General features: G+C 44.3%; 1 protein-coding gene across 2 annotated transcripts in view; it reads right to left on the reverse strand.

The window, feature by feature from the left end:
* Nucleotides 1–12,786: 12,786 nt before the first annotated feature.
* Nucleotides 12,787–26,213, reverse strand: part of GALNT14 (polypeptide N-acetylgalactosaminyltransferase 14) — a 66,250-nt gene continuing 52,823 nt past the window's right edge. For both annotated transcript variants that reach the window (XM_068675902.1, XM_068675901.1), the window contains 6 exons: nt 25,703–25,829; nt 23,411–23,503; nt 22,024–22,107; nt 20,953–21,097; nt 15,150–15,269; nt 12,787–14,579 (listed from right to left, as the gene is read on the reverse strand). In XM_068675902.1, the coding sequence (XP_068532003.1) occupies nt 14,421–14,579; nt 15,150–15,269; nt 20,953–21,097; nt 22,024–22,107; nt 23,411–23,503; nt 25,703–25,829 (728 nt within the window). In that variant the 3' untranslated portion in view covers nt 12,787–14,420. The remainder of the gene's footprint in view (nt 14,580–15,149; nt 15,270–20,952; nt 21,098–22,023; nt 22,108–23,410; nt 23,504–25,702; nt 25,830–26,213) is intronic.

Genomic DNA, 26,213 nt, shown 5'->3' on the forward strand with positions numbered 1-26,213 from the left:
GCACACCTGACAGCTCTGACTCCCAAGCATCTAGCATACCAACTCCCTTTTCCTCCTGCACCAATGTAACTAAAACAAAAAGAACCTGCCACTCACTGCTGGTGGGTCAGCCCCAGTCAGCGGAGCAGATTGATGCCAGGTACAGACTTCACTGATAGATGCACTCTAATCCATCAAGCTCTGTCTTGCTGGCTTTTGTTGTTGCTGTTGTTTTGTCCATGGCTTTGCTGAGTTCTGCTGGGTTGCTGGGCAAGTAACTCACACTGCAGTCAGCACACGTCACACAGTGTTTTCAGTAGAGTTCAATACAATTTGTAACATTTATCATTGTAATAGCCTAATGAAGGTGAGATGTAATTAGAAAGGGTGTCAGCTGGAATATGGAGTTTGTTTTACAATTATCTCTACATCGGGTAACCACTGGCACAGAACCATGCCTTTTTAAAAGCTGGTAATATGTGGCATAAATGTTCATCATTAGGTGACTTAAAGTGACCCTAAGCCACGTTCTGTAATTGCTGCCTTCCTAAGCACTTAAAAGCAAGCATGAAAATATTAAGGCCATCCCAAGGTAGTTTTTCCAACCAATGGAGACTGTTTATATCCATGCAACTGAGCCCATATAGCTGTCACTTTAACATCATTCCTGCTTGCAGTGATCAGCAGTGATTTTGCTTGAGTGATTTTTGCCTACGTAAGCAAACTCAAATGAATACAACAATAATAAGAACTCCCAGCAGAGCAATTGCCATGGCAAAAAAAAAAAAGTCTCCAGAAACACACATAACCTTCTGATTACACATACAAGACAGAAAAACAAAATCACTGAGAATTAAAAGCTGTTTAGAAAGTTGCATATCTGCCTGTTTTACTCAAACTCAGTGTTCATACTCAGGGTAAAGCAGGTTTTTGGCATTTACCAGGATGGCTAACCCTTATTTAAGGCAGAATGTCTAAAGGCACAAAGAGTACTGTTACTGGATAATGATCTCCTGCTGCTAAATAAATACCATGGTCTGTTGCTTGATGGATGTCATGCAGTAATGATGTCTAATGGTGCTGCTAACAGATAGCTTAATGCTGAGTAGGAGAGACTGGATTCAGGCAGTCAGAAGCCTCCTGAGCCCAACCACCACAATACAAAGGATGACTCTCTCTTAAAGATCTAAGCTTGTCTCTGGGCATCAGATTGTAATTTTAATTCATGAAGTCTCTGAGGGGTAGCCAGATTCCTGGAAGAGCAATAACTTCTGAGTAACAAGCCCTTTGTTCAGCAGAATGAAAAAGTGGACTTTGATATTTATCTAGTATCATGAGCCAATAACCTGTTGTACTGGCATCCTTCTGACATTACCCAAAATGGATTTTAATTTAGTGCAGAAGACTGACAAAAGGTAACACTGAAAACTGTAGCTCAGAAAGTCAGAAGCAGCAAAGATACAGCCGACAGCCATAACAGTTTGAGCTTTGTTCAGGCTTGCTCCAGTTGAATGCAAAGAAACTTGTACCTGCGTATGAGATGCCTCCATTCAGTTCATCATGATAGGGTTCTCCTAAGGTCTTACAAAGCTGAGGCCAGCACCTGTTACTGCATTTGCACAGAGAGCCTCCCCACTGCAGATTCGGCAGGGTGTTTGATGAGGGTAGCACTGTACAACACTCAAAAAAGGCTGTTAACAGCTTATCAGGTAACACCCTCATCTCTACTCCACCATCTAACATCTTCACCAGACAGCAGGAAGCACTCTGGTCTTCCAGAAACACCATCCAAATGGCTATGAACTGATCCATTTTTTGCATTATATGACCAGCCAGGCTATTATGTCGGCAGGCTTTTTGAATCCCACTGTTAATTAGGTAAGCATTGGTCTGCCTCCTGATACATACTCCCAGCCTGCTCTTCATTTCCTGACCTTAATGACCTGGATATCAGTTCCAGGTGGGATTTACTGACAACTCCTGAGTACACATGGTGACATCTGAATTCATTTATGAAGCTTCTTAAATTTCAGGTTTGGAGGCCCAATTCTAGCTTCCCTGCTCTTTGCATAGCTATCCTGAGTTGCACAAAGAGGACATAAAGAACAAACATTTCAGAGAGCTGCCGTTTTACACTTGCCTTGCAGGGTTTTAAGTGCCCTCCCAGGGAAGAAGTAACAGCTCAGGTTCTCTCTATCTGCTAGTTAATTGAACACAGTTCTTTGATCTCCTCTGAAGATAATCTTCATGCTTATAGTTATGTTGGAGCAGACAATGGGGGGACCTGTCATTTCAGGATCATGTATTTTATTTTCTGTGTAGACATCTCCTACAAGAGAAGCAACATAAATTGCCCCTCCAGTTGAGAGCCTGGTTGCAGAAGTGAGAGTCTCCTATGATGCCATATGATGACAGTGATGGCTCAGAGAAAGCAATGCTGCTAATTGCAGCAATTAAACAGTAATGACATAATTAATGTAAAAATTATGCATGGCTAAAATCCAAGCTATCAGAGTGCAAGTATTTACCATTCCAGTTGAGATGACACCAAATCTGCTCTTATGACATGATTGTGAATAGTGGCTATGGAGAATTTAGGGAACAGTAACAGACCACGTGAAGTAATGGAATGGCCTGATGGGAAGGCAAGGAAAGAGAAAAGGACATTAAATTTAATTGCACAAATTGAGCAATACAAATGAGGAGAACCAAAATAGTCTTGCTATATCAAGAAACTTCAGGTCTGTGCCCCAGACCAACTACAGACCTTATGCCCCACAGTCCTGTTGCACGGACTGACTCCAGTTTCCAGTATATTCAAATGGATGTTTGGTGCTTCCCCCTTCCAAATACATGACAAGAAACAGGACCAGAAAAGTCAATTGTCTCATTTTACTTTTTACAAAGCAACCTTTGATGAAGAACAAGTTTTAAGACCTGTGTTAATTCTACATAACCCACATCTCACACTGCCAGTCTAGCGTATTGACAAATCCCCAACTTCACAGATGAAGGAAATGAATTTTAAGTGACATTATGAATAGTTAAAAAATCTGTATATTTCTGAAACTTCAGAAATCAGATCTCCCTAGATAGCTGGGTAAAAAAATAAAAGGCGGGGGAGTAAGAAGGTAGCAGGAAGAGGTGAACACAGTCTGTCATGTTTATTCCATGGCTGCCTCAGCTCTCAGCTCATTCTGTAGGTTGGCTTCTAAATTTTGAAAATCTGCCTTGTCATATTTCAAGCTTTCTTTCATCAGGGCAATTAGGAGAACATGCTAAAAATATGCTGAGAAAGCCTTATAAATTGCAAAAAGATTTTTTGGTGATGATTAAAGCCAATTGTGACAGCCCATGAACGCAGACAGTCACATCAATCAGACTGCTGTGCCCAGCAACTTTTCCCCATATTTAGACCAAAAAATTATTGCTATAATTGCCATTTTGAATGTGCAGCAGTAGCAGAACTGCAAAACAAATGCGTAGCATTCTTTGGCTGTGCTACAAGTCGAGACGGTTGTATGTTCACTGAATAGAAATACTTTGGACCTGGAAAACTGGGCTGAAGACATGGCCAGCCCTCAAGCCTTTCCCACAAACCCACCTTGAAACACTGCTATATTAAGTGCTAGTCTTCTGGATCTCTATTGTTTATGCTTCCCTACTGGGTACCATAACATAGTGATAAATGAAACCAAGTTGTTTGCTGTGTATTACCATATGTTTTACTGATTGGTCTTCCTACAGACAAGGAGAGCAGTCTCAAGGAAAAGGGAAGGACTCAGCAATCTCTAGGCTAAAAATACGAAGTGCGTTTTAGAAGGCAGTTTGGTTTTCTAGTGCAGAGTTTTGTTGTATGTTTTTTGTACCCTGGCCCATAGGCAATCTCTTTTAACCAATTTCTCTGTTCTGTACCCAGAATCACAGAATCATTTGGGTCAAGAAAGACCTCTAAGATCATTTAGTCCAACCTTTAACCTAGTACTGACAATCCACCACTAAACCATGCTGCTAAGTTCTAAATCTACACATTTCTTGAAGACCTCCAGAGACTCAACTGCTTCCCTGGGCAGCCTATTCCAATGCTGCACAACCCTTTGAATAAACAAATTTATACTAATAGCAAACCCTATGTGTTCATGCAAGCATGAAATATATTGACCAAGTGGCTTTATGTTTGTACGTTGCTTGGTGTCCAAGGAGGGGTAATGGTTTTCCATTTAGATTCTGGAATCTACTGCTTAATGATAAACACACTCCTGACATTGTTAAATGACAGCCTGATTCTAATAAACCCCATGCTGATCTGTTTGTTTGTTTGTTAGAGTGGGTGATTCATCTTCTTGTGCTGTTAAAACTTCAGTTGGAGTTATAGAGACAACATGAATCAGACACAATCAGCATGTCCGCTGCTGGTTTGCTCACTTCCTACCTGTTAACAAAATACTGACTAGTTTTCTGCTCACATTGCAGATCTTATTATTAATTGATTTCATTATTGATTGCTCTTAAGGCCTGTGAGGCCTCTTCAAGGCACACACATGAGTCTACAGCAAAAGACTTCCGTGCATATGCTTCTCCCAGGCCACGCAGTATCAAGTTGTAATCCCTTTGTGTTGCTGAGCAAAGTGCCTGCAGCCACGCTGACTTCATGAGAATGAGCTGAGTGCTGTATTTTTTTTCCTTGATTTGCTATTAGAAAGCAAGAAGGGGGGTAGCAGGGTGGAGTGGGAACGGAGGGAAGATCATATTATCTTCAAATCTAATTAAGGTCTCAGCAGCTCCTGAGGATTTGGCTTTATGAAGCTGCTCATAAATTCTTCCTTGTCATCATGCCCACTAATACGTTGCTCTCATGTGCTTGATAAGGGCTTGAGTCATTTTAAATTAGTTGATAATATACCAACAAATAGGCTGTGGGATGCACCAGACAGCCAAGTGCCCTAGAAAGAGCAGCCTCTGAGGAAGGATTCGCAGCTGCCTGAGCAGACCCGGCCTCTCCTTCTATGAGGGCCTCACCGAGGGGAAACGAGCTCCCACCGGCTCTGCTGATGTTGTCATCAGTTTCCTCAGGAATGTGTGTTATACGCAGAAGCTATAACACATACAAGGCATGCACAGCATGCCTCCAGCAATCCTTCATAAGATTTTACAATAAGCCTGGGAAGACCCTAAGGGTCTTATAGGCACCCTGGACATCTCCCCAGGCCCCAGCACAGCCATGGATAGAACAGGGCTGCATTTGGATGCACAGGACATGAGATTGAGAAATGGAAACATTAAAATAATTCTGGGCTGGCCATTTAAGTCACAGACTGGATAGCTAGTAGTTCCTTTACACTCATCCATCCACCCCCTCACAGCTGCTGCTATTGTTATTTGTGACAAAAAGCTGAAGTCAGGTTAAGGTCATGTTCATTTTCTTTCCCCTATCCAGTTACTTCTTAAGAAATCCAGTTGAAGCACCACAGATATTTTCCTTTCCCTTCTGGATGTTTACACTTTCAGGCATCTTTTGGGAAGAACCCTTAATTCTCATGAAACATGGATATGGGACCATTCATTTTCACAGCCACATGCAGGCAAACCAGTAGAAGGTTTGCTCTCTGCCACTGCAGGTAAAAAGCATGGCAGAGACCATCACCCTGCCCCTTGCAGAACGACCAGTGCCTGTCCCAGGCTGGGTCAGTCAGGGCCTTTTTTCCAGTTGTCTCAGGGAGAACCTGAGATGGCATCTACCGCTAGGAGTCCATCTGCTCCTGTTTGGGGATAACTGCTCTGTGCTCATGAACCAACCTTTTTGGCCTAGCCTTGACACTCCTGCCAAGGACAAAAGGCAATGCAGGACCCACTAAACATATGCAGTCTTGCCTCAGCTGAGGCTAGCAGCCTTGTGCTGAGAGAAGAAAGGGGATGATACCAGACAGGAGTTGCACTGCAAATGCACCTGTATCTCCAGCACCAAGGCCCCCATACCTCTCAAATTCCTAAAAATTAGATGTTAACAGACACCAGGAAAGCCCATTACAAAAGACTAAGAGGGCTGGGCAACAGGGGGGCAGATACTGTGTTGTTTTTTTTTCTTCCGTGTTGCTTTTTCCTTTAAAGCACACATTCTGTTTTGCTTTTCTCTCTGTAGGCTGACTACCAGAATACCTAAACAGGCAGCCACCAGTCAAGGCGGATGGAATACCATTGTATTTGAAGCCCATAAGGATGGAAGTATCCATACTGGAAGTATCAGCTCTAAGGACAAAATTATTAACTGATGGCAAGAGGAGGGGAGAAGATATACAAGATACTGTGTCTATCCAGAAAGAAAAGCAAGGTGCACGTGTGACCCTCCAGAGATACCATTTACCAACTGGCAGCCCAGGTGGAATCTCACAGACCAATTTGCTGATTCTTCCTGAATGCAACAGGAGCAGCCTGGCATCTTACTCACTAGGTAAACCCCTCAAAGCATTCAGATCTATCTCACTTGCCTTGGTAGTATGCTCTGAGTTACGCTGCCAGGCATCGTGAGTCTCTGTAATGTCACAGGGAAATATGAGACACCTGTCCTGAATCAAAGCAGATAGGCTTATCTTGTTTCAGAGCCAACTCATGGTTGGGTAGAGATTAGATTGGCTGTAAGAAATTCCTGTTATTGTGCAACTTATTATTCATGGCAGGGTGAAAATGGCTTCAAAGGTGATCCTACGTACTCTAAAGGATATCTTCTTACATCTAACAAACATTATACAAACCAAATTGGTTTTCTGCTTCAAGCACCTCTGTGCAGAAAAAAAAAATCAATTTCAAGTTGCAGTGGCTGTGATCTTTCAAGCTAAACATCCATTGCAAACATGTTTGGCAATGCAAAGGTGCAGACATGACAAGTGATATACAAGTCAACATAGTGCTGTATCCTGATCAAAGTTTGACCTCCAAGGTACTGAATAATCCACTGCCCCTCTAACAACAGTTTCATTAACAGAAGCAAAAATATGTTGTAATGCAATAAGCAGATTTATTTTAACCCCTACATCATTCTGGGGCAGCAATTTTAAGTCACTGGACCAGTTAGCCTTAAACATGAAAAGACCTCGAAGTGCAGAGTGCTGACCCAACATCTACCCAGGCCTTATTCACTCCTTGGGAGTACGTGGTGTCACGCTCAGATGATTTGTAATGTCCTTGGTTACTCCTCAGTCTCACCTGGCCTGCTGCAGCAGAAGCCTCACAGCTCCACAATTCATTGAGCATCTTGTGAGCTCACCCCATTTGCCCTCTGGCACCTCTTGTGTCTGTCAGACCAGTTGCCAGTGCTTCCCACCAGTGCTAACCCTCCAGAAAACTCTCTTTCAGCTCAGCTTGTGCACAACCTTCCTCAGCGCCACTCTCCAAGGATTACTGCGGAGGTGAAAACAGCCTAAAGATGAGGATTAGCAGCTCTGTCCAACAGTAAAACAGGCTCACACAACTTCTCCTAGCTGAGAAAAGGAGGCATGGCATTGTATATCTCTCCTGCAGAGACAAACAGATATATCGGTGTACTGGGGCTGGCTGGGATGGAGTTAACTTTCCCTGCAGCGGCCCATACAGTGCTTTCTCTGCATTTCCACATGGCTTTTGCTTGTTGGTTTTTTGTTTGTTTGTTTTTCCCTTTTCCCCTTTCCCTTTTCCCTTTAGATAAATTATTTAATAATTTTCCCTTAATAATTATTTTTCCTTTAATTAAATTATCCTTACATCACCTTGTGAGTTGTTTCTTTCCTTTCCTTTTTCCCCTCCTAAGGAGGGGGAGTGAGAGAGCGGCTGTGGTGGAGTTCAGCTGCCCAGCAAGGTAAAACCACCACAGTGGGTTGTTGTGTGTCTCCATGGTCAGAGTTAGTTTGGAGCATTTAGTGCATGTTTAATACATTATATGAGCAGTAGCAGTGCTGAGCCACATGCTCTTTTCCGTGAGAAAACCAAGGGTGGAGGGGACTTTGTTCTGGTGCTCTGTTGCAAGTCATGGTGGAGCTCTGAGTTACGGGGGCTGGATTTGCAACTCACTTGTACAAAGCACAGCCAGCCCAGCCCATGGCCAAGTTATGCTTCCAGTTTGCACAGGACCCTGGCAGAGCATTACTGTGCCTTGTGTGCTCTGGGTGTCCTCACAGAGGAGTCCCTGCTGCAGCACAGAGCTGCTACTCTGAAGGGGAAGCAACCCTTTCCCTCACACACAGTAAAACTAAGAATTTTTAAAACTAAGACCTGTATCTACCTGACCTTTAGGTGGGAGTTTGCTTCTTCCTGGTTTTCTCAGCTTGAGCAGTAGAAACAGGCTAGCCAGGACACTGCTATCTGTAATCAGCTTACAGCACAAGGTAGGAAAGCTTGGGCCACAGGAACTGCAGAAAAAAAAATTGCTAACAATCATTACATGTTCACAGTGAAGATCTCTTTTTTTCCACCCTTATCTTAAAAATGAGCTTAAACACATTTCTACTTGACTCCATAACCTGTGGCCTTGGAATAGCCCTGATTTTGCAATATTCATCTTTTATTTCATGTATGGGGTTACATATAAACTTTCAATACTCCTTTCACTTTCCCTTTTTTTCCCTCTTTCCTATGTTGGTTGGTTGATTTTACAAGTGAATTTCACAGTATGGTAGCAGTGTCTTGTCTCTACACTTCTTTCTCATAAATCATCAAAAAATGAGACATTAGCTGTTGCAGTGGACGGTCCAACCTTGAAGCTCTGTCATGTTTTTTTATACATCACACACAACTTGGATTTCCTTAGCACCCAAGTAATATCAGAGAAAACAAAGCATCCCTACACTGCAAAAGCAACGTTATTATCTGCAAGTTTACACTTTTTTTTTTCATCAGCTCCAAGCTAAAATGCAGCTTAACTTGAAACTTAATTAGACTCAATTAGAGACAAAATAGCTTGTAACATTTTTATTCTTACAAGGTTCTTAGGCACTTCCAGTGAAGACATGCAGAAAACACCTGTAAACCTGAAATAATTCCACTGGATCTCATGTCTTAAGTCTCAATGTAGGCTGGACACCCATACCAGACATGTAAACAGCCACCTAAAACTGGTGCTGGAATGATCACTCAAATAAATTAAGTTAGCCAGAAAATTGATGAGCTACAGTTTCATCTGCCACGTGTTTTCATTATTAGCATCTTTTGATGTTTGATTTTGCATCCTTTACCACTTCTGCAAGCAATTCCAGCCCACAGTTTTTCATTAAAGCGTTTAAGATCTGAAGCTTGAGCAGCATAGGTCCTATTGCACAGTTGTGATCAGAGTCCCAGCCATGAAGAAGACAAACCTGCTGCACTACAGCCCCTGCTTTACTTAGGGCAGTGTGGTGTGACGAACCCTGGCTGGCAACTAAGAAGGATGTGGGCCTATTAGAGAAGGTGCAGAGGAGGGCCACAAAGATGATCAGAGGGCTGGAGCACCTCTCCTGCAAAGAAAGGCTGAGAGAGCTGGGGATGTTCATCCTACAGAAGAGAAGGCTCTGGGGTGACCTCATTGTGACTTTCCGGTACTTGAAGGGGTCTTACAAAAAAGATGGAGAGCAACTCTTTGCTCAATCCAATAATGACAGGATGAGGAGGAATGGTTTTAAACTAAAAGAGGGGAGATTCAGATTAGAAGTTAGAAGAAAATTCTTCACTCGGAGTGTGGTGAGGCACTGGCACAGGTTGCCCAGAGAGGTTGTGGATGCCCCATCCCTGGAGATGTTAAAGGCCAGGTTAGATAAGGCCCTGGGCAGCCTGATGTAGTGGGTGGCATCTCTGCCTATGGCAAGGGGGATGGAACTAGATATCTGAGGTCCCTTCCAACCCAGGCCATTCTGTGATTCCATGATTGCTGCCTGTCTTAAACTATAGTCCTCCAAGTCTTCATCAATCGGCCCCATTTTCCTGCTGCCACACTGAATGATTAAAGAAGTTCAAGTTCAATTTCCTTCAGTTTACTACTAAGTTACTACATCTGCATGTTATAAGCTGAGGTTCCAACCATTGATGCTTTGTGTTGTTATCTTATAGTACTATGTTGGCACAGAGAGGATGAGCACAAAATAATTGGAAATTAGCCAGGTAGGATCTGTAGGACTTCCCCCAGCCCAATTAAAATCATGTAGATTTTTTTCCCATTGGAACATGAATCTCTTTTGGAAAGGGAGGGGAAGGCTAAGATGATTTTTGTTGTGTTGGCATAGCTTTGCCTGGCTCATTAAAAGGCAGTAGATGTTCTAGACCTGAGTTTCCTGCCGAGTCTAATTTTCGCAGGGGATTTCCCCAAGGCACAAGAAGTGACTTATCATAATAACAGATAATAAAGCCTGTCACAAAACTCAATGTCCAGGATTAGAACCATATTTCCTAATTTATTTTCTATTTGTTCAAATCAATGCAAAAATGTTACCAAAAAGCATTACTACCTAATGACATTAGGGCTTAAGAGGTAGAGGCATAGGAGCCCATCTAGATATGCTTATGAAAGGTCAAGTATATCAGTTCACAGCATCATAATAAACATCTAGGGAGGTAACAAATACAAAGCAAAAACGTTCATCTGTCTCCAGTGTATTTTAATAAGTTAAATAAAACTAAAAGCGTGAGTAGGATTTCAGTAGCAGTTAGCCTTTCCCCTGACACAATACAAGATCTTTTTTTAAGGGATGCTAATCAGACTTGCTAAATGCCATATTGGGGCTAGCTCAGGAAACTACCAGTTCATTGTCCCCTTGTATTAAGCTTCCCAGGAGTCAGGGTGATACCTCAGGCTTTCCCCAAAAACATTTCTGATTCATAGGGCTAATCTCACTTCCTGGCCATGCTTTATGCTGATGGTTATGCCAACAGACGCATAAAGCACAATCACCTGCAGCTCTCTAGGTTTGTTAGGTGCGTGGTAGCTTTTGGGCCTCCAGGGCAGATGCATTCCGCAGTGTAGCAGGGGATCACGGCGTGCAAAGCGTTTCCTAATTCGAGGTTCAGGTCTCCAGCTGCAGGGAGTGCCTGAACCTGTTGCTGCCAGTGGTGGGTGACAGAGATACTGTCTGCCTGAGGTCTAAGCAGGTGGAGGGTCTGATCAGCCTGGTCGCAGAGCTCAGGGAGGTGGTGGAGAGATTAGGGACTATCTGGGAGTGTGAGCAGGCGTTAGACTGGTGGAGCAGCTCCCTACCATGCCTGTAAGGCACTGGCTGGATGGCTGGGCCCAGAGAGTGGTGGTGAACAGAGGGAAATCCAGCTGGCAACCGGTCACCTGTGGTGTTCCCCAGGGGTTGGTGCTGGGGCCCATCCTCTTTCATATATTTATTTATGATTTGGATGAGGGAATTGAGTGCACCCTCAGTAAGTTTGCAGTGACACCAAGTTGGGGGGAAGTGTCGATCCGCCAGAGGGTAGGAAGGCCCTGCAGAGGGACCTGGACAGGTTGGGTCAATGGGCAGAGGTCAATGGGATGAGGTTCAACATGGCCAAGTGCTGGGGCCTGCACTTTGGCCACAACAACCCCGTGCAGTGCTACAGGCTTGGGGCAGCGTGGCTGGAAAGCTGTGCAGAGGAAAACGATCGGGGGTTGCTGGCTGATGCTCACCTGAACATGAGCCGGCAGTGTGCCCAGGTGGCCAAGAAGGCCAACGGCATCCTGGCTGTGTCAGGGATGGTGCAGCCAGCAGGACCGGGGAGGTGATCGTCTCCTGTATGCTGCTCTGCTGAGGCCGCACCTCGAGTGCTGTGTTCAGCTTTGGGCCCCTCGCTACAAGAAGGACATCGAGGCCCTGGAGCGTGTCCAGAGAGGGTGTCCAAAGCTGGTGAAGGGCCTGGAGCACAAGTCCTGTGAGGAACAGCTGAGGGAACTGGGGTTGTTGCATCTGGAGGAGGCTCAGGGGTGACCTCATTGCTCTCTGCAACTACCTGAAAGGAAGGTGTGGGGAGCTGGAGGATGGCCTCTTCTCACAAGTAACTAGTGATAGGAGTAGAGGGAATGGCCTCAAGTTGTGCCAGGGTAGGTTTAGGTTGGAAATTAGGAGACATTTCTTCTCAGAAAAAAATGGTTAGGTGTTGGAACAGGTTGCCCAGGGAAGCAGTGGAGTCACCGTCTCTGGGGGTGTTTAAAGAAAGGTTGGATGTGGTGCTTAGGAACATGGCTTGGTGTGTGACATTGGTGGTTGGGGGATGGTTGGACTAGATGATCTTGGAGGTCTTTTCCAACCTTAATGATTCTAGGATTCTCTGCAATGTCTGGGTCAGAGTGTACCCATTAGGTGCTGGACTTCAAAACTGAAGCCAAGGGTTTCAGGTAATGGCTGGGTCAGCCGCAAGGCAGCAGCATTTTGTCTCTAAATGTTCAGGATCAAAGCACCAGCTGCTTGGCAAACCGAGGCTGCAGGCATGGCACAGGTATGAACATGGTAAGCTGCAAGCTCCTGAGAGGTGATTTCCCTTGCTAACACTAGACAGGGAATTGTTACAGCATGGCTGTCATCATCAGTGTGAAGAGTTGATGTGATATTTGTGGTTCAATTAAATAGGAGCCCAGGGTCACTTCCCTGCCTTGTGAAATGGATCCATTTCATTTTAAGTGCTTCCCTTTCCCTTTGCAAAGTGGTGACATGGAAACAATGCAATCTACCACCATGAAGCATTAACTTACTTCATCGCAGTAATCACCACAGCACATCGGAAGTATACCCTGCAACATTTTGTAAATAGTTACGCTGGTTCTGTCATTAAAACCAGGGAGATTTACACATACAACTTTCCCCCAATGCTAAGGGAGGAGAAACTGAAGCAGTAAAATTCTGAAAGCCAGCAATTTATTCAAGAAGGCATTCTGAAAGCACTTGAAGGCTAAAAGGCTTCAAAGTCTCATGATATTTTACCTATAGCTTGTAGCACAGGGACCATAGGACAGGATTTTCATTAAAACCTAAGGCTTTTAGAGGCACAAATTGTGTTTCGTTTTTGGTTGTTTTGTTGTTTTTTTTTCAAGTCAGGAGTCCTGTGAAATTTCTCTTCAAGAGCTGTTGCCACACAAAAGCTCTATATGCAGTTCTTTGTGCTCCACCACCTGTTACCTGCTCTGAAGGGAAGGTTTCTCCTAATCTTAACACCTGTTCTGAGGTCTTCTGTCTTTTTCTCCTTTAGCAGTCACATAGCCATAGCACCTGATATGATGTCTAATAATTTATCTCCAAAACCCAAGGAAATCATTTCTGCCAAGTCTACCTACTTTGAAAGACACACTGGGAGAGAGGTATTTTGTGATACAAAGGTCTCCACTCTCAGGTGCAACTGGGGGATTCCTAAACCCTTTCTTCAGTACTTCACATCTTGGGCTAAAAGATACCTGGGAAACAAAACCAGGCAATTCCTTTACCTATCCCTTCTCCTTTCTCAGAGCAGTCTCCTTTGCTTTCGGTAGCAACACTTCATGGGAGTCCCCTCTTCCTTAGTCTGGAAATTGAGAAACACAAAGATGACACAATTACCCTTAACTGCTGAAAATATTATTTTTTTTTATGGAAGAAGAGTTAAAATTTTACTAATTCCAGGTTGTATGAAGCACTGAGAGAAACATAATGAGATTGTAAGGGAGTTTTCAGTGACTGAGGCTCAACCATGTCCTTCAGAAACAAGAAATAATCATATTACTGCTGCTCCTCCCAGCTTCACAGTGGCTTGTATCCTTGAATCTCACACACTGAATCCTCTGTTTGCTTGGACTTCAGAGATTCAACACCCCCATACACGGCACAGAGGTGGTCAGTCCTGTTACCCGATGGCTAGATCCTGGCCATAACTGTAAATGACTGCCCTGTGTACATACATGTCCATGGATTGGATACAAATTTGAATGTGCAACACAGCTCTACCATGCTGTCTGCAGAAGACATTCAATCACAGCAATAAAAAGTGCAAGGTAATTCAGCATTTTCCACTTGATCTCAGGTGCTGCTTCTTCGTATCCCTTAGTGCATCCCTCCTCATGCACCTGCCTCATTCCCCAAAGCTATTGACATGCTTGCTTTTTTTATTTTTATTTTTTTTTTGAGTCCAAGTCTCCTTTTGGTGTCCTTTGTTCTTCTACCTGTGCTTCCAGTGAGATTAATAAATATTGTACACACAGAACTTCTGCAGGGCCCATCACAGGAGCCCCAAGTATCCCTCTAAAACATTTCATTTTGGTTTCTTGCCATCCCTTCTTTTTGAACATATGACTGCCAACAGACCAATAGCAGCTACGTGCTTTGCAATCAACAGCCATTGTTCAACCCGCAGCACTGTGTCCTCCTTTTTATTTGAGTGATTCTTCTCCTGTCCCACAGTACACAAGGACCCCGATGGTTTTGCATGTGAGTGGTGTCAGGTGCCTCTCAGCTGTGTGTAGCAAGTCTCAGTGCCCGGCCCAGCTGGGTAAGTCCTCAAGCAGGTCAAGACATCACCATGTCCCACCGCTGACTCATGGCTGTGCTCTCGCAAGGATTGATGACAAGCTCTTTGGTATTCTCGTTCGTGTCCCCAGTCATCTCAGTGTCCAAACAGAAGCGTGAAGCTATGTGCTCAATGTGTGACCCAACTTTACTCCATCGCTGCAGACATACAGAAGAGGAGAAACATGAGTGAACAAGCTTCCTCCTCTTTATGTTTTTACTACACTGGTTCAGCATCAAGAGACAGTCATCACTACAACTTCATGGCCTGATGCTGGGAAGTACAGGGCTCCCCCAGCCTACGTCAAACAGAGCACATGCTGAGCATTTCTCCCATATGAAACACACATTTAAGCTCAGCCTCTGTTTGGCATCAGAAAGTGAGTATCACTAACAGCTTTTTCCCCAGGTCGCTGGTTCAAATGTCAGCTCAATGATTAAATGCAGAGAAATGTTAGCATCTGCCAGCTGACTGGCAGCCGTTTGGACTAAATTGCCAGTTTCACTTTGACTTCTGCAGATAAGTATCCAGATCACCACTTGCACTAATAGACATCCTTACCAACACATTCATTTAAAAGGCAAAGGGCTGAACAGGCCACATTCTGTGCTTCCTGACAGACTGTGCTTCCCAGATGATGTCAAAGCACACCAGCAATTCAATGATTCTGTATTATGCTGAAAGAAAGAGAACTTCAAAGAAAATGGGGTGTCAAAGAAAAGGCTCACCTGCTTGTTGTCACCTTCTTTGCAAGGTGACAGGAGCACCTGGGAACCAGGGAAAAGGGTGTACACAGACAAGCACAGCTGCTGCTGACGGACTTGGTGGTTGTATGTGTATGTCCATTCCTGCAAAGAGGAATAAAAGAAAGGTGGTGAGAAATCAGGGATGATTCTTGGTATTCCTATATCTGGAAAGCAAACATTTGGGCTTGGATCCTGCCCCCTATGAAACCAAGCACAAACCTCATTGACTTCAAGAGACACCAGGACAGGTCACTAGGGATTCTTCAAGCCTGGGGAACGACACTGAAGACTGGCCACCAGCATGATGCAACCCCATTTACTATAAAACTATAAAACTTTTACTATAAAACTTTGAGCCCTACCCATCAGCCAATTGCTCATCCATTCTGTTATGTATTTATCTAGCTGGACATAATGATACTGTGAGAAATAGCATTGAAAGCTTTGCTGAAATCCAAAAAGATAGCATCAACTGGCTTCCCCTGGTCAGCTAGATGCGTGACCTTGTCATAAAAGGAAATTAAGTTAATTAGGCAGTGAACATATGTTGGCTGCGACCGATGACTGCATTGACCTTCAGGTGTTTTCAGTAACCCCCATAATAATCTTCTCCATAATTTTACCAGGCACTGAAGAGAGACCAACAAGCCTATAATTACCAGGGTCTTCTTTCTTGCCCTTCTTGAAAACTAGAATAACGTTTGCCACCTTCCAGTCAACTGGGACCTCACCAGATACCCAAGACCATTGAAAAAGAATTGAAAGAGGTCTCACAATGAGGGGATTTCTTGACCTCTATAACCTGCTTACTTCATTGAAACACCTCACAGAGGATGGTTCCTCCCAGAGGTTCTCTATGCTTTTTTTCCAGGCCAGGCTTTGTTCATGCCATCTCTTTATTCACACTGTCTCAAGGCAGGACCATCCTCTCATTCAACAAAGGTCCATGGGATAGACAGGGTGGTGGTAACCATGTCTCCTAAGCAATTCATCATTAGAAGTAAGGCCTACAGAGCTAAATGTATGCATCAGTTCAACAGTTGACATTAGATCCTCCCTCCTTGCCCCAGGCTGTCATGCTACTGTTTTATCTAAACTGAAGGATTTTCAGAAGGCTCTTTATTTCATCAGAATGGCTTTTTATGGAAGCCAGTCCTGCTGAAAATGTTTTATCTAGTTCTAGTTTTTATCTTGTCCCTTTTCAGCCCTACATGAAAGCCTGAGAAAATGATACATAAAATCGAGAGTCTGAAAAAAAGGCACTTGAACACACAGAATCCATGAAAAGCTTTGAGTTAAAATAAAGGCAAATGGCCATACAAATTTTTATCTTACCCTACTTTTTCTCTTATTTGTATTATTTAGAATGAAAATTCCTGCTTTTTTCCCCAGGAGAAACTACTTTATCTTCTAAACCCTGGCACATCAAATACTCCAGTGGCCAGCACAGCAGTAACAATGGCAGAGGCTTGCACCCCAGGGGTTGTGGTGAACTGGGCAGCCCCAGGGTCCTCCTAAGAGAGACCTTTAAGGAGCTAACATGCCTCCAGGGCTGCAGGCTGGCCTGTAGATGCCAGCAGGGTTATGAGCTGACCACTGACACCAAGGAAAAACAGACACATGAGGTGTAACTGAGATCAATGTTTCTTGCCTTTTCAAAGATAAAACAGCTTTTGCTGAAATGGTGGTGGAGTGAAGAGGAAGAGGGTGGGCTGGGAAAGTAGAACTACCAGCTGCACACCACAAACAGCAATCCTCTCAATCCCCTTCCTCTGAAGCTTCAGCTAGTACTAACCCGCACCCGAGGCTTGTGATTATTTTTCAAGGATTTAGCATCATTCAAGCAGGCACCTGTCACTGCTACTCAGCATCATTCAGAAATGAGGAAACTATTTTAAAAATGTGACCTTCAGCCTGGCACAGTAGCCTCTCAGCCTAGCAAGGAGCAGCTTGATACAAGCCCAGTGTTATGTGACAGAACAGTACATTCTCCACTGCCAAACAAGAGGTCGGCTGTACCCTAAAGCCAGGGTAGCAGCCAGAGAAAAAACATTTCTGATGAAGCCAGGAACAACTTCACCCCTCATTACTACTTTCTTAACATTAATAGGAAAGAGTTCCCAAGACTGTTAGCGTGTGACTGCATGGGTCACCTAAGGATACCCAAGCACTCCACTCATTGCACCCTGGGGTGCAATGTGGGCTCAGGCACATCTCAGGAGAGGGAAAGAAAATTGTTAAGGGTTCCTGTGGCAGTCCAGGTGCAGAAGTGACACTGCTGCCAGCCAGCCCGCTGCTCTGTCAGCTCAGCCCAGCTACAAGCCCTGCCATTTCCTAAACCTTCCCCTCCACAGCAACAGCTTTGCAAGTTTCTTTTTTGAGTCCCAGTGGCTCCAATATGGAAAACGTACAAAAACGACTGTATTTTTGCATTTGCTAACACTCTGTCATTGCAGGTTATGCCGGGAACAATTTTCCCTTATCAACACTGCCACACTCCCCAGAGAGCGCCATTTCTTTGCTAACTTTCTGTCATCTCCTCAGGGCCAGTTTTGACATACTAGCCACCAAGGATGGCCACTAGTTTGACACCTTTGGGCTCTCCTGCTAAGCCATACTCAGGCCTCTTCTCTGTCATAGTACCACAGAGGAGCAGGGGCCACACGTTGGCCTCAGTGGTCCTGTGACATAAAGGCTTCTCCGGGGATTTTATGCTATGATAAGCCACGGCAAGATGTGACTTCGGTATATTGAAAGTCAAGGATATTGCTTTTCTTACATCAAATACGAAACTAAACACCATTTGGGACTGCTGCATCCTACACAGCCTGGTGATCATAGAATCATAAAATCAGTCAGGTTGGAAAAGACCTCTAAGATCACGTAGTCCAACCTTTAACCTAGTGCTGACAAGTCCATCACTAAACCATGCTATTAAGTTCTACATCTACACGTTTCTTGAAGACCTCCAGGGATGGTGACCCAACCACTTCCCTATGCAGCCTATTCCACTGCTACACAACTCCTTCAGTAAACAAATTTCTCCTAATATGCAACCTAAACCTCCCCTGGCACAACTCGAGGTCACTGTCTCTTGTCTTATCACTTGATGCTTGGGATAAGAGTCCAATCCCCACCTCAATTACCTTAAGGTAATTGTAAAGTACAGTAAGGTCTCCCCTGAGCCTCCTCTTCTCCAGACTAAACAACCCCAGTGCCCTCAGCCGCTCCTCACAGGACTTGTGCTCCAGGCCCTTCACCAGCTTCGTAGCCCCTCTCTGGACATGCTCCAGGGCCTCAATGTCCTTCTTGTAGTGAGGGGCCCAAAGCTGAACACAGCACTCGAGATGCGGCCTCACCAGAGCTGAGTACAGGGGGACGATCACCTCCCTAGTCCTGCTGGCCACTTGTATTTCTGATACAAGTCAGGATGCTGTTGGCCTTCTTGGCCACCTGGGCACACTGCTGGCTCATGTTCATTAACCAGTCTCTTTAACAGGCCAAAGTCTGCCCCCTGGATGCCCAGGGTGGCAGTTCTGCTAACCCCCATCCTTACTTTTCCAAGAGTCAAAAACTCTATTATTATGATTGCTGTGCCCAAGACGACCTCCAACCTTCACATCACCCACAAGTCCTTACTTATTTATGACCAAAAGGTCCAGAGGGGCACCGTCCCTAGTAGGCTCACTGTCAGGAAGTTATCTTCCACACACTCTAGAAACCTCCTAGGCCATTTCTTCTATGTTGTGTTGTATTTCCAGCAGATATCTGGTAAGTTGAAATCCCCCACGAGAACAAGGGATAGTGATTGCAAGACTTCTCCCAGCTGTTTGTAGAATATTTTGTCTGCCTCTTCAGCCTGGTTAGGCAGTCTATAACAGACACCCACCAGGACTTCTGCCTCCTTGGCCTTGCCTCTGATTCTTACCCTGTTGTCACCATTATTAATCTCAAAACAATCCAAACATCCCCTAACATGGTGGCTACTCCACCGTATCACCTATCTCTCCTGAAGAGTTTGTAGCCATCCACTGCTTGATTATAGCCCCCACGTCATGCCTAAATTTAAGTAGTCTTGCAACAATTGCACAATTAAAATATAAGCTTCTATCCACAATGAAAATTTAAACACATTACTTCCATCTGGAATGTTCCCTGGGGCTTACAAGTACTACTTCAGAAAGAAACAGAAAGATGAAAGGGATAAAGATGTTCTCTATTCCTGCCTCTTTGTTGAGTGAAGCCATTCAGTGATCTGGCTGTATTGCATTTTTCTTCTGTTCTGCTGCAGAATTACACTGACTGCACTCCTGGACATGCACAAGAAATGGAGTTGACATCCAGTGGAAAGCAAACAGCAGCAGAGTCAGAATGTGAAGATGAAAAAGTTCATGGCAAGAAAAATTCTGCAAATTTTCTCCATTGAAGTGTCAAAACCTGTCTGATGGGAATAAAACAATCCAACCTTGTGGCATGGCATTCTCATTGTAATATATCACATAAAATTGGTATCTCAAGAAAGACCAATGCCATTTCATTTTGAAATTCTTCATGCAGTATTTCAAAATACTTCAAGCAGTATTTTCCATTCTGATTTTCCCAAAAAAAAAAGATTTTTTAAAACATTCCATTTATTGGAAGTTGCAATTTTCATATTTTTTTTCCTTCAGCAAAGTTGCCCTGCAAAACCTGATGACCTGTTCTCATTAGCTCACTTCTCTTGCTGTTTGTGTAAGAAGTCTATATAGCGCTAGAAGAAAAAAAAAAATAATTCTAAAACCTGGAGACCAGGTAAATTTTAAGACCTGTGACTGTGTGGCACTTGCAGTTATATTCACTATATTTTTGGAAATGACTAAAATTGGAATAGTCTTTTTTTTTTTTATACCAGACTGTAACATTATTTTAGTGACTAAAGGCAGGCATTCAATCACATGTGAAAGAGATGCCCATAATGACATACTTTGCTTGCACATCCAGATTAGGGAAATTTTCAGGAACATCTTCAGGCTGGGCCTTATACATGTATCTGGTCTGAATGTTTAACTATGAGGGTTAAGGATGAACTGTCAAGTGGAAGTAAGCATACTGTTGCCTAATTAATTATTTTGCGGCACACCAAAAAAAGCAAGTGATTGTTATCCTCCCTGCTTTTAAATGGGAAAGGTGAGAGAATGAATGCACTGACATGCCCAAAATCACAAAGGGAGCCTGAGGCAAAGGCAGGTTTTGAAGCTACAGTCCTCAGGGTCCTGCTCCAGTGACTCCACAGTAAGGCACATATGCCAGCTCTCAGCTCTAACATTTCCTAGAATATGCTTTTGAAAACACATGCTGATTCACATAGCTTTTTTTTTTTTTTTTTTGTGCCTCAGTGAGATTGAAAAAGCAAGATCACCCTCATTAAATTCTCAATAGTTTAATGGGCAATTGAGAGAACGCAGACTATAAAGTTATAAATACCATTGCAATTCAGAGCATTTTGAAAGAAATAAGGCTGAAAGATGAGAGAAAATTATAGTTCTCTTTGTCTTTCTCTGATCTCTGCAGATGGGCAGCAGTAAGAGCTCAGTGCAGACTAGCACAGAGATAAGTGGTCTAGCTCGTACTGGGGCTCTGGCACCAGCCTCTGCTGCTGTCCAGGGCCTCTGCTGAGGCGAGGAGGTTTAACCACGTGCTCCCTCAGGAAAGGGACTGGCAGCAGGGTAACCCTCTAACAGAACTTTAGCAGACTTAGGAAATCACCTTGAAGCTGCACCAGAGCCTGCATCTCCAGCCTTCTCACCTGTGCTGTTGCTGCTGTCCCTTTGCTGTTGATGCAAGGATTTAAGCTCACGATGGGCAACTCTTGGACTTCAGACTGGTGCGACTCCAAGCAACTCTGCCTTTGCCTGATCATCCCGGTCTGATATAGCAACTCCTTGGGAATCCTGCGGGAACAACGTGGAGAGAAAAAAAAATCATCCCTGCTCCCCCCAGGCATGTAGTGTACTCCCAGGGAGGCTCAGTGGGGTGAGGAGGGTGTTGTCATGCCAGTTCACATTCAGGAAATGAGAGGCAAGATCTATTTCAGCATCAAACCACTGCAAGCAGTGCATGGCCAGGGACATTGCAGAAGCAGCACTCACAGATGGATGGTCAGCCTTTATAAGGGGAAAGAATAAATAACTGTGCAAGGCAAATAGAGAAGCAAGGAACAGACTGTGAGCAGGCTGAAGGTCAGCCTTCAGCTTACAGAAATGGGAAACTTCATAACAAACTGCTGCACAGTTCTGGCATTCCTTTTCAGTGCTGCTGCACAACGCCATGCACGGTGAAAAAAGCCAGAAGATGGCTATAAATCATTCTTACACTGAGACTCTGCACTCAGCCATTGCACCAGCAGGTCCCTGGAGGTATCTCCAAAACTTGTGCACCCTTTCTGCTCCTCCTGGCAGCTACTAGGATAATGGATGCAATGGTTCCTGGAGTACTTTGGTGACTAAAAGGGACAATAGCAGCTGTGGAAGTGCATATAAAACAAAGCACTAGGGTATGAGTAAGGCAGAGTCACCTGAATACAGGTCATAAACTCCTAACATGGACACTCTAATAACAAGGAGGTCTTGTGCCACGGAGAGCCATGGCTAAGACTGCTTATGGAAAGCAGGATCACAAATGAACTATGCTCATTCACAGTGTGACAGTGTTTAAAAAAAATTCACAAATACACCAAATTTGCCATGCTCTGCTGTAAAGCCCAAGGGAGGAGGTGTCAGTGTCTCTGGGTAGGATGGAGGCATGGAGACTGGAGGGGCAGAGAAAATGTCTCTGGCAGCAGACACAGGGCATCCCCCTGGAAATGTGACATCCATACCGGAGTTCGGGGTAAACGTTCTCCAGGTACCACTTGAAGCTATGGCACTTCAGTCTTTTCCGCAACTCCACTCTGCTCTGGATGCTGGGGAGAAAAAATACGGTGGAGTGACAATGGAGATTGTGAGAGTCAAACCCAAGGCACCAAAACCCAACAGATATGCACAGACAGCAAACACCAGAGCATCAGCAGGGCTATTTCCTGCTGTCTTCTACATAAGCTTGGTCTGTTGCTTTAATCTCTGTGTCTTTTGGAGGTCTCACCTGGTAAAATCCCATGATTCGGCATATTGCCAAATATTGATAACATTGCCATTTTAATGAGGAGTCTGGAGTTTAGGGGATGAAAAGGTTTGTGGAAAATCACAGCCATTTAAAAATGATTAGTAACAAGTGTGTGCTATCTACTACATGCAATAAAATCAATTAATGGAAAAATTAATCAAAATTAATATATGTTATTATAAGTTACTCTTAGTTTAGAAGTACTACAGAAGGCCTTGATTCACAGGAGCACTTAAATACACCTTTAAATCACTAGAAATTAATCATATGGTGATATACTTCTTTCTTACATTAATCAGGGCTAAACTGCTTAGGTGTCATGCTGTATAGAGTGACATCTCCCTCCCTCTAGCTCCTCTTCGGGCCTGCCTCTAGCTATGGAGCTGGTATGACCTCCAGTACCTTCCCTTTGCGTAGTTTATCTTCTCTCCACCCTCATTCATATATTGAGCAGGACAGAGTTACTACTTCATCCCGCTCTGACAGATGGAAAGACGATATGAATTCGGTGCAAACAGGTTAATCTCCAAGATTTCTATTTATTTATCCTGGAAATGGAAGAATAGCCAGAATGAATTTCATTTTGGCTTTGAACTCTGCTATGCTCCAAAGCAAACATTCTAAGGAAAGGAAGAGCATATGAAAATGAGAAAATAACACAAACACATAAAATCCACCTGACATGGGAGATATTTCTGACTGTTCAAATTATGAATAGAAAACTCCATCAATATTAAGCATTTGCTCCTTTGCAATAAAGCCTTACTAGGTCCAAAATCCGATGATTTCCATGACATTCAGCTGCCAGCAAGACCTCTGGACTCTTCCCCCAAATTCAGCTCTGGGACCAGAAGTACTTGTACTAACACTAAGGATAGGACATGGGCAGAGGAGGATTCTGTTTCCCTCACCATGACTTGGTTTACTCATCGGGACAAAGTAGCATCACATATAAACTTCCATTTTATATTGCTGTGCTTGTAGCTTCTGATTGCCATTAGCATTTAATTGAGCGTTATTGCAGAAGCAACGCAGGCAGGTTTCCACTGCAGGGTGACAGCACCACAAAAACCAACTGCAGCTGGCAGGACACGGGCACTTACTTTCCACAGGGTCTGCCCTGGGCTGCAGGACGGGCTGCATAGTAGTACTGCTTGAATTCATCCATCCACACCTCCGCCGTGCGCTTGGTGTTTCTGAAGGAGGCAACAGAAGACAAATGAAGCAAAGGAAGCCTCTGAGGGGACACCCATACTTTCTAAAATGCATCAACTATTCCAGCTCCCTCTCCTTCCATCTTCCTTTGTCTTCACCCAAGCTACCTTTGAGCCTGTCCAGCCCTCAATATCAAATTCTTCCTCCTCCCCATTAGTCCAGGCACCAGACACAAGATGTCACAGCTTGGGCAGGGAATTCACTATCTTAAGCTCAGCTGGATGTTTTGCATCCATCACACTCAGAAGCGTGGCTTCTCTTAAGTGCCATCTCCCAGCCAGGCCAGGGTTTTATTTAGTGGATGGGATGGAGAACTGAAGAGCGGTGAAATATTTGCCAAAGACTAAAATCAAGTATTTCATTTGTTTCACTTCTGTAGGGGCTGTCCTGCTTTGTACCCCTGGATTTCACTAAGACAAATCTCTGCACAAGTTTATGAACCTCAGGAGATTTTCAGTTGACTTCAGATAGCTGCAGCTCTCTTTGCAAAAGACTTCCTTTCTCAGTGCTAATCCTCCCATCTTTGTCTGGTCAGGGTAGTCCTGCCCAAGCCACTGCCTCCCAGAAGAGGATAATCCATGCATGAACCCAGCTTGATGCTGGATCCTGAGCTGTGTCTCACACTAAGGAAGTGTGAGGCAGTTTGGAAAAAAAAAAAGTCATTATCTGGCAGAAAAGGGGATATATTTTTTGTTAACATCTCTGTTACAGAGATACTATGGAGCATCAGGTTTACAGAAACTGCTTCTCCACCCCGTCTATATACTATATTAAATTTAAGCCTGAGAGATACCATAAGGTTAATCAAAACCCAGCTCCTAATACCTAGGATAAGTTTCTCCAGACTGCTTTTCAATCCCTTGCCAATTTGTAGAGCTTCCCGTGCTCTAAGTGCTCTTTTTCAAGAGATGCGTAAGTCACCATGTCTATGTTTGGATATAGCCTTCCCCAAAGTTGAGGGTATTTCAGACTGCCTTCCTGTTCTTGGGTTTATGGGAATAATGGGAATAAATGCCAAGACTTACACCTGGGTGTTGATTCAGGCCTACGTAAAGCCCACATCCCAGTCTTTTTTGCAGGATCCTTATTTCACTATTAAAAGCAAGAGCCTCCTGTGGTGACTCTCAGATTTGTGCCCTCCTCCTTGAGACAGCAACACCCTGGACCCCTCTACACCATCCGTTTGAAGTGTCTTCAGTGACCCAGCTGGAGGGTTCCCCTCCTGGCCCCCACACTGTGTGGTTGGACGTGTTGTGTTAGGTATAACCGAGAGGTGTAATTTACACTCTCTCGTTTCACTGTCACATGCAAAGCATGAGAAAGCTGCAGAGAGCCCAAGACAGTGGCAGCCCTGCTGCAAGCCCCTAGGCCCTCACAAATTCTCTTGGCTCACTGAAACACCAGGAAATTCTCTCTAAAAGGAACACCTGGTGTGTGAACACATACAAATGCAGTTTATCTGGGAAACGACCCTGCATCAAGTGCCCCCAGTGTCTTCCTCTGTCATTTACTTAAAAGATAACCTTTAGCTTAGCACTCAAAAAAAGGAGAAAATCCTTCCTGACTTTACCAACTGCTCCCATCATCCTTTCCCCTACCTCACCTGCTTTTTTCCAGGATCTTGGCCCATTTCAGCCACTCACTGCAGTACCCATGTTGTCCCTGTTCCTGGGTGTAAGGTCAGTTCCCTTTCAGCTGGGATATCCTGGCAGCTCCCAGTGAGGTGCAGCCCATCACCACTCCTGCTCAGGCACTCTGCCCAAAGGCACCAGGAACCATATTTTCTGGTTCTGCTAAGTCCCACTCAGCCCCAAGCTAAGGCTACTGCATACTGATAGACACAGTTGGCATCCTGACTTCAGGGCATTATAAACGTTTTCTTATACCCTTAGCATCTAAAACATTTGTTGTTGCTGTAGCTAGGGCTCAGGGAGCTAAAGGGCTTGTCCCTTCATTTCTGTGGCGATGAAAGGAACCACATTAAGTATTCTACCTCTGTCATACTCCTGACACTGTAGAAATCCTAAGGGAGACAGTTGTACTGGCTTGCTTTGGCTCAGGAAATTCATACCCATGGATATGTCACAATTTTTCAACCAGACTTTCCTACTCGCCTCCCTGCAAGCAGCTTGTTTTGCTTCACAAAAACAACGAACACTCAGCAAATCCAGAACACCCACTTGATGTATGTATTGGCGTTCCCCTCTGGAAAGACATAGGGATGTTTCTTCCGGAAGACATGTCCAACACGGCTGCAGGGGATGATTTCCAGGCTACCTCCACACATCCACACACGGAAAGAGATTTCTACAAGAGAGGCAGCTTCAGCATGTTGTGTTTCTGTCCTACAGCAGGCTGGATCCCAGTATTACCTCTCATTTCATCCTCTGCCACATTAAACCAGGGTAAATCAATTACTAGAGGGGCACAACTCCTGTCAAAGTGCATTTCAGAGCTTCTTGTGATCTGTTTAAAGTTCACACACTTTAAACCTGTCTATAGCATAGCAGACCCTATCACACTGGTGAGTGAGACACTGAGTAAGTCCCTTTACACACAGTCCTGCTCACAGCACAGAACCACCCATGCAGCTTTTTAATCATTTCTGCACTGGCCACTTTAGAGCTGTTTCCCTACAAGGGGCTGCCAAGTTCACCAAGAGAGGCCATGAGCTCTGCTTTTTGATGATGG

This window comes from Anas acuta, chromosome 3, assembly GCF_963932015.1.
Source record: "Anas acuta chromosome 3, bAnaAcu1.1, whole genome shotgun sequence".
Lineage (NCBI taxonomy): Eukaryota > Metazoa > Chordata > Aves > Anseriformes > Anatidae > Anas > Anas acuta.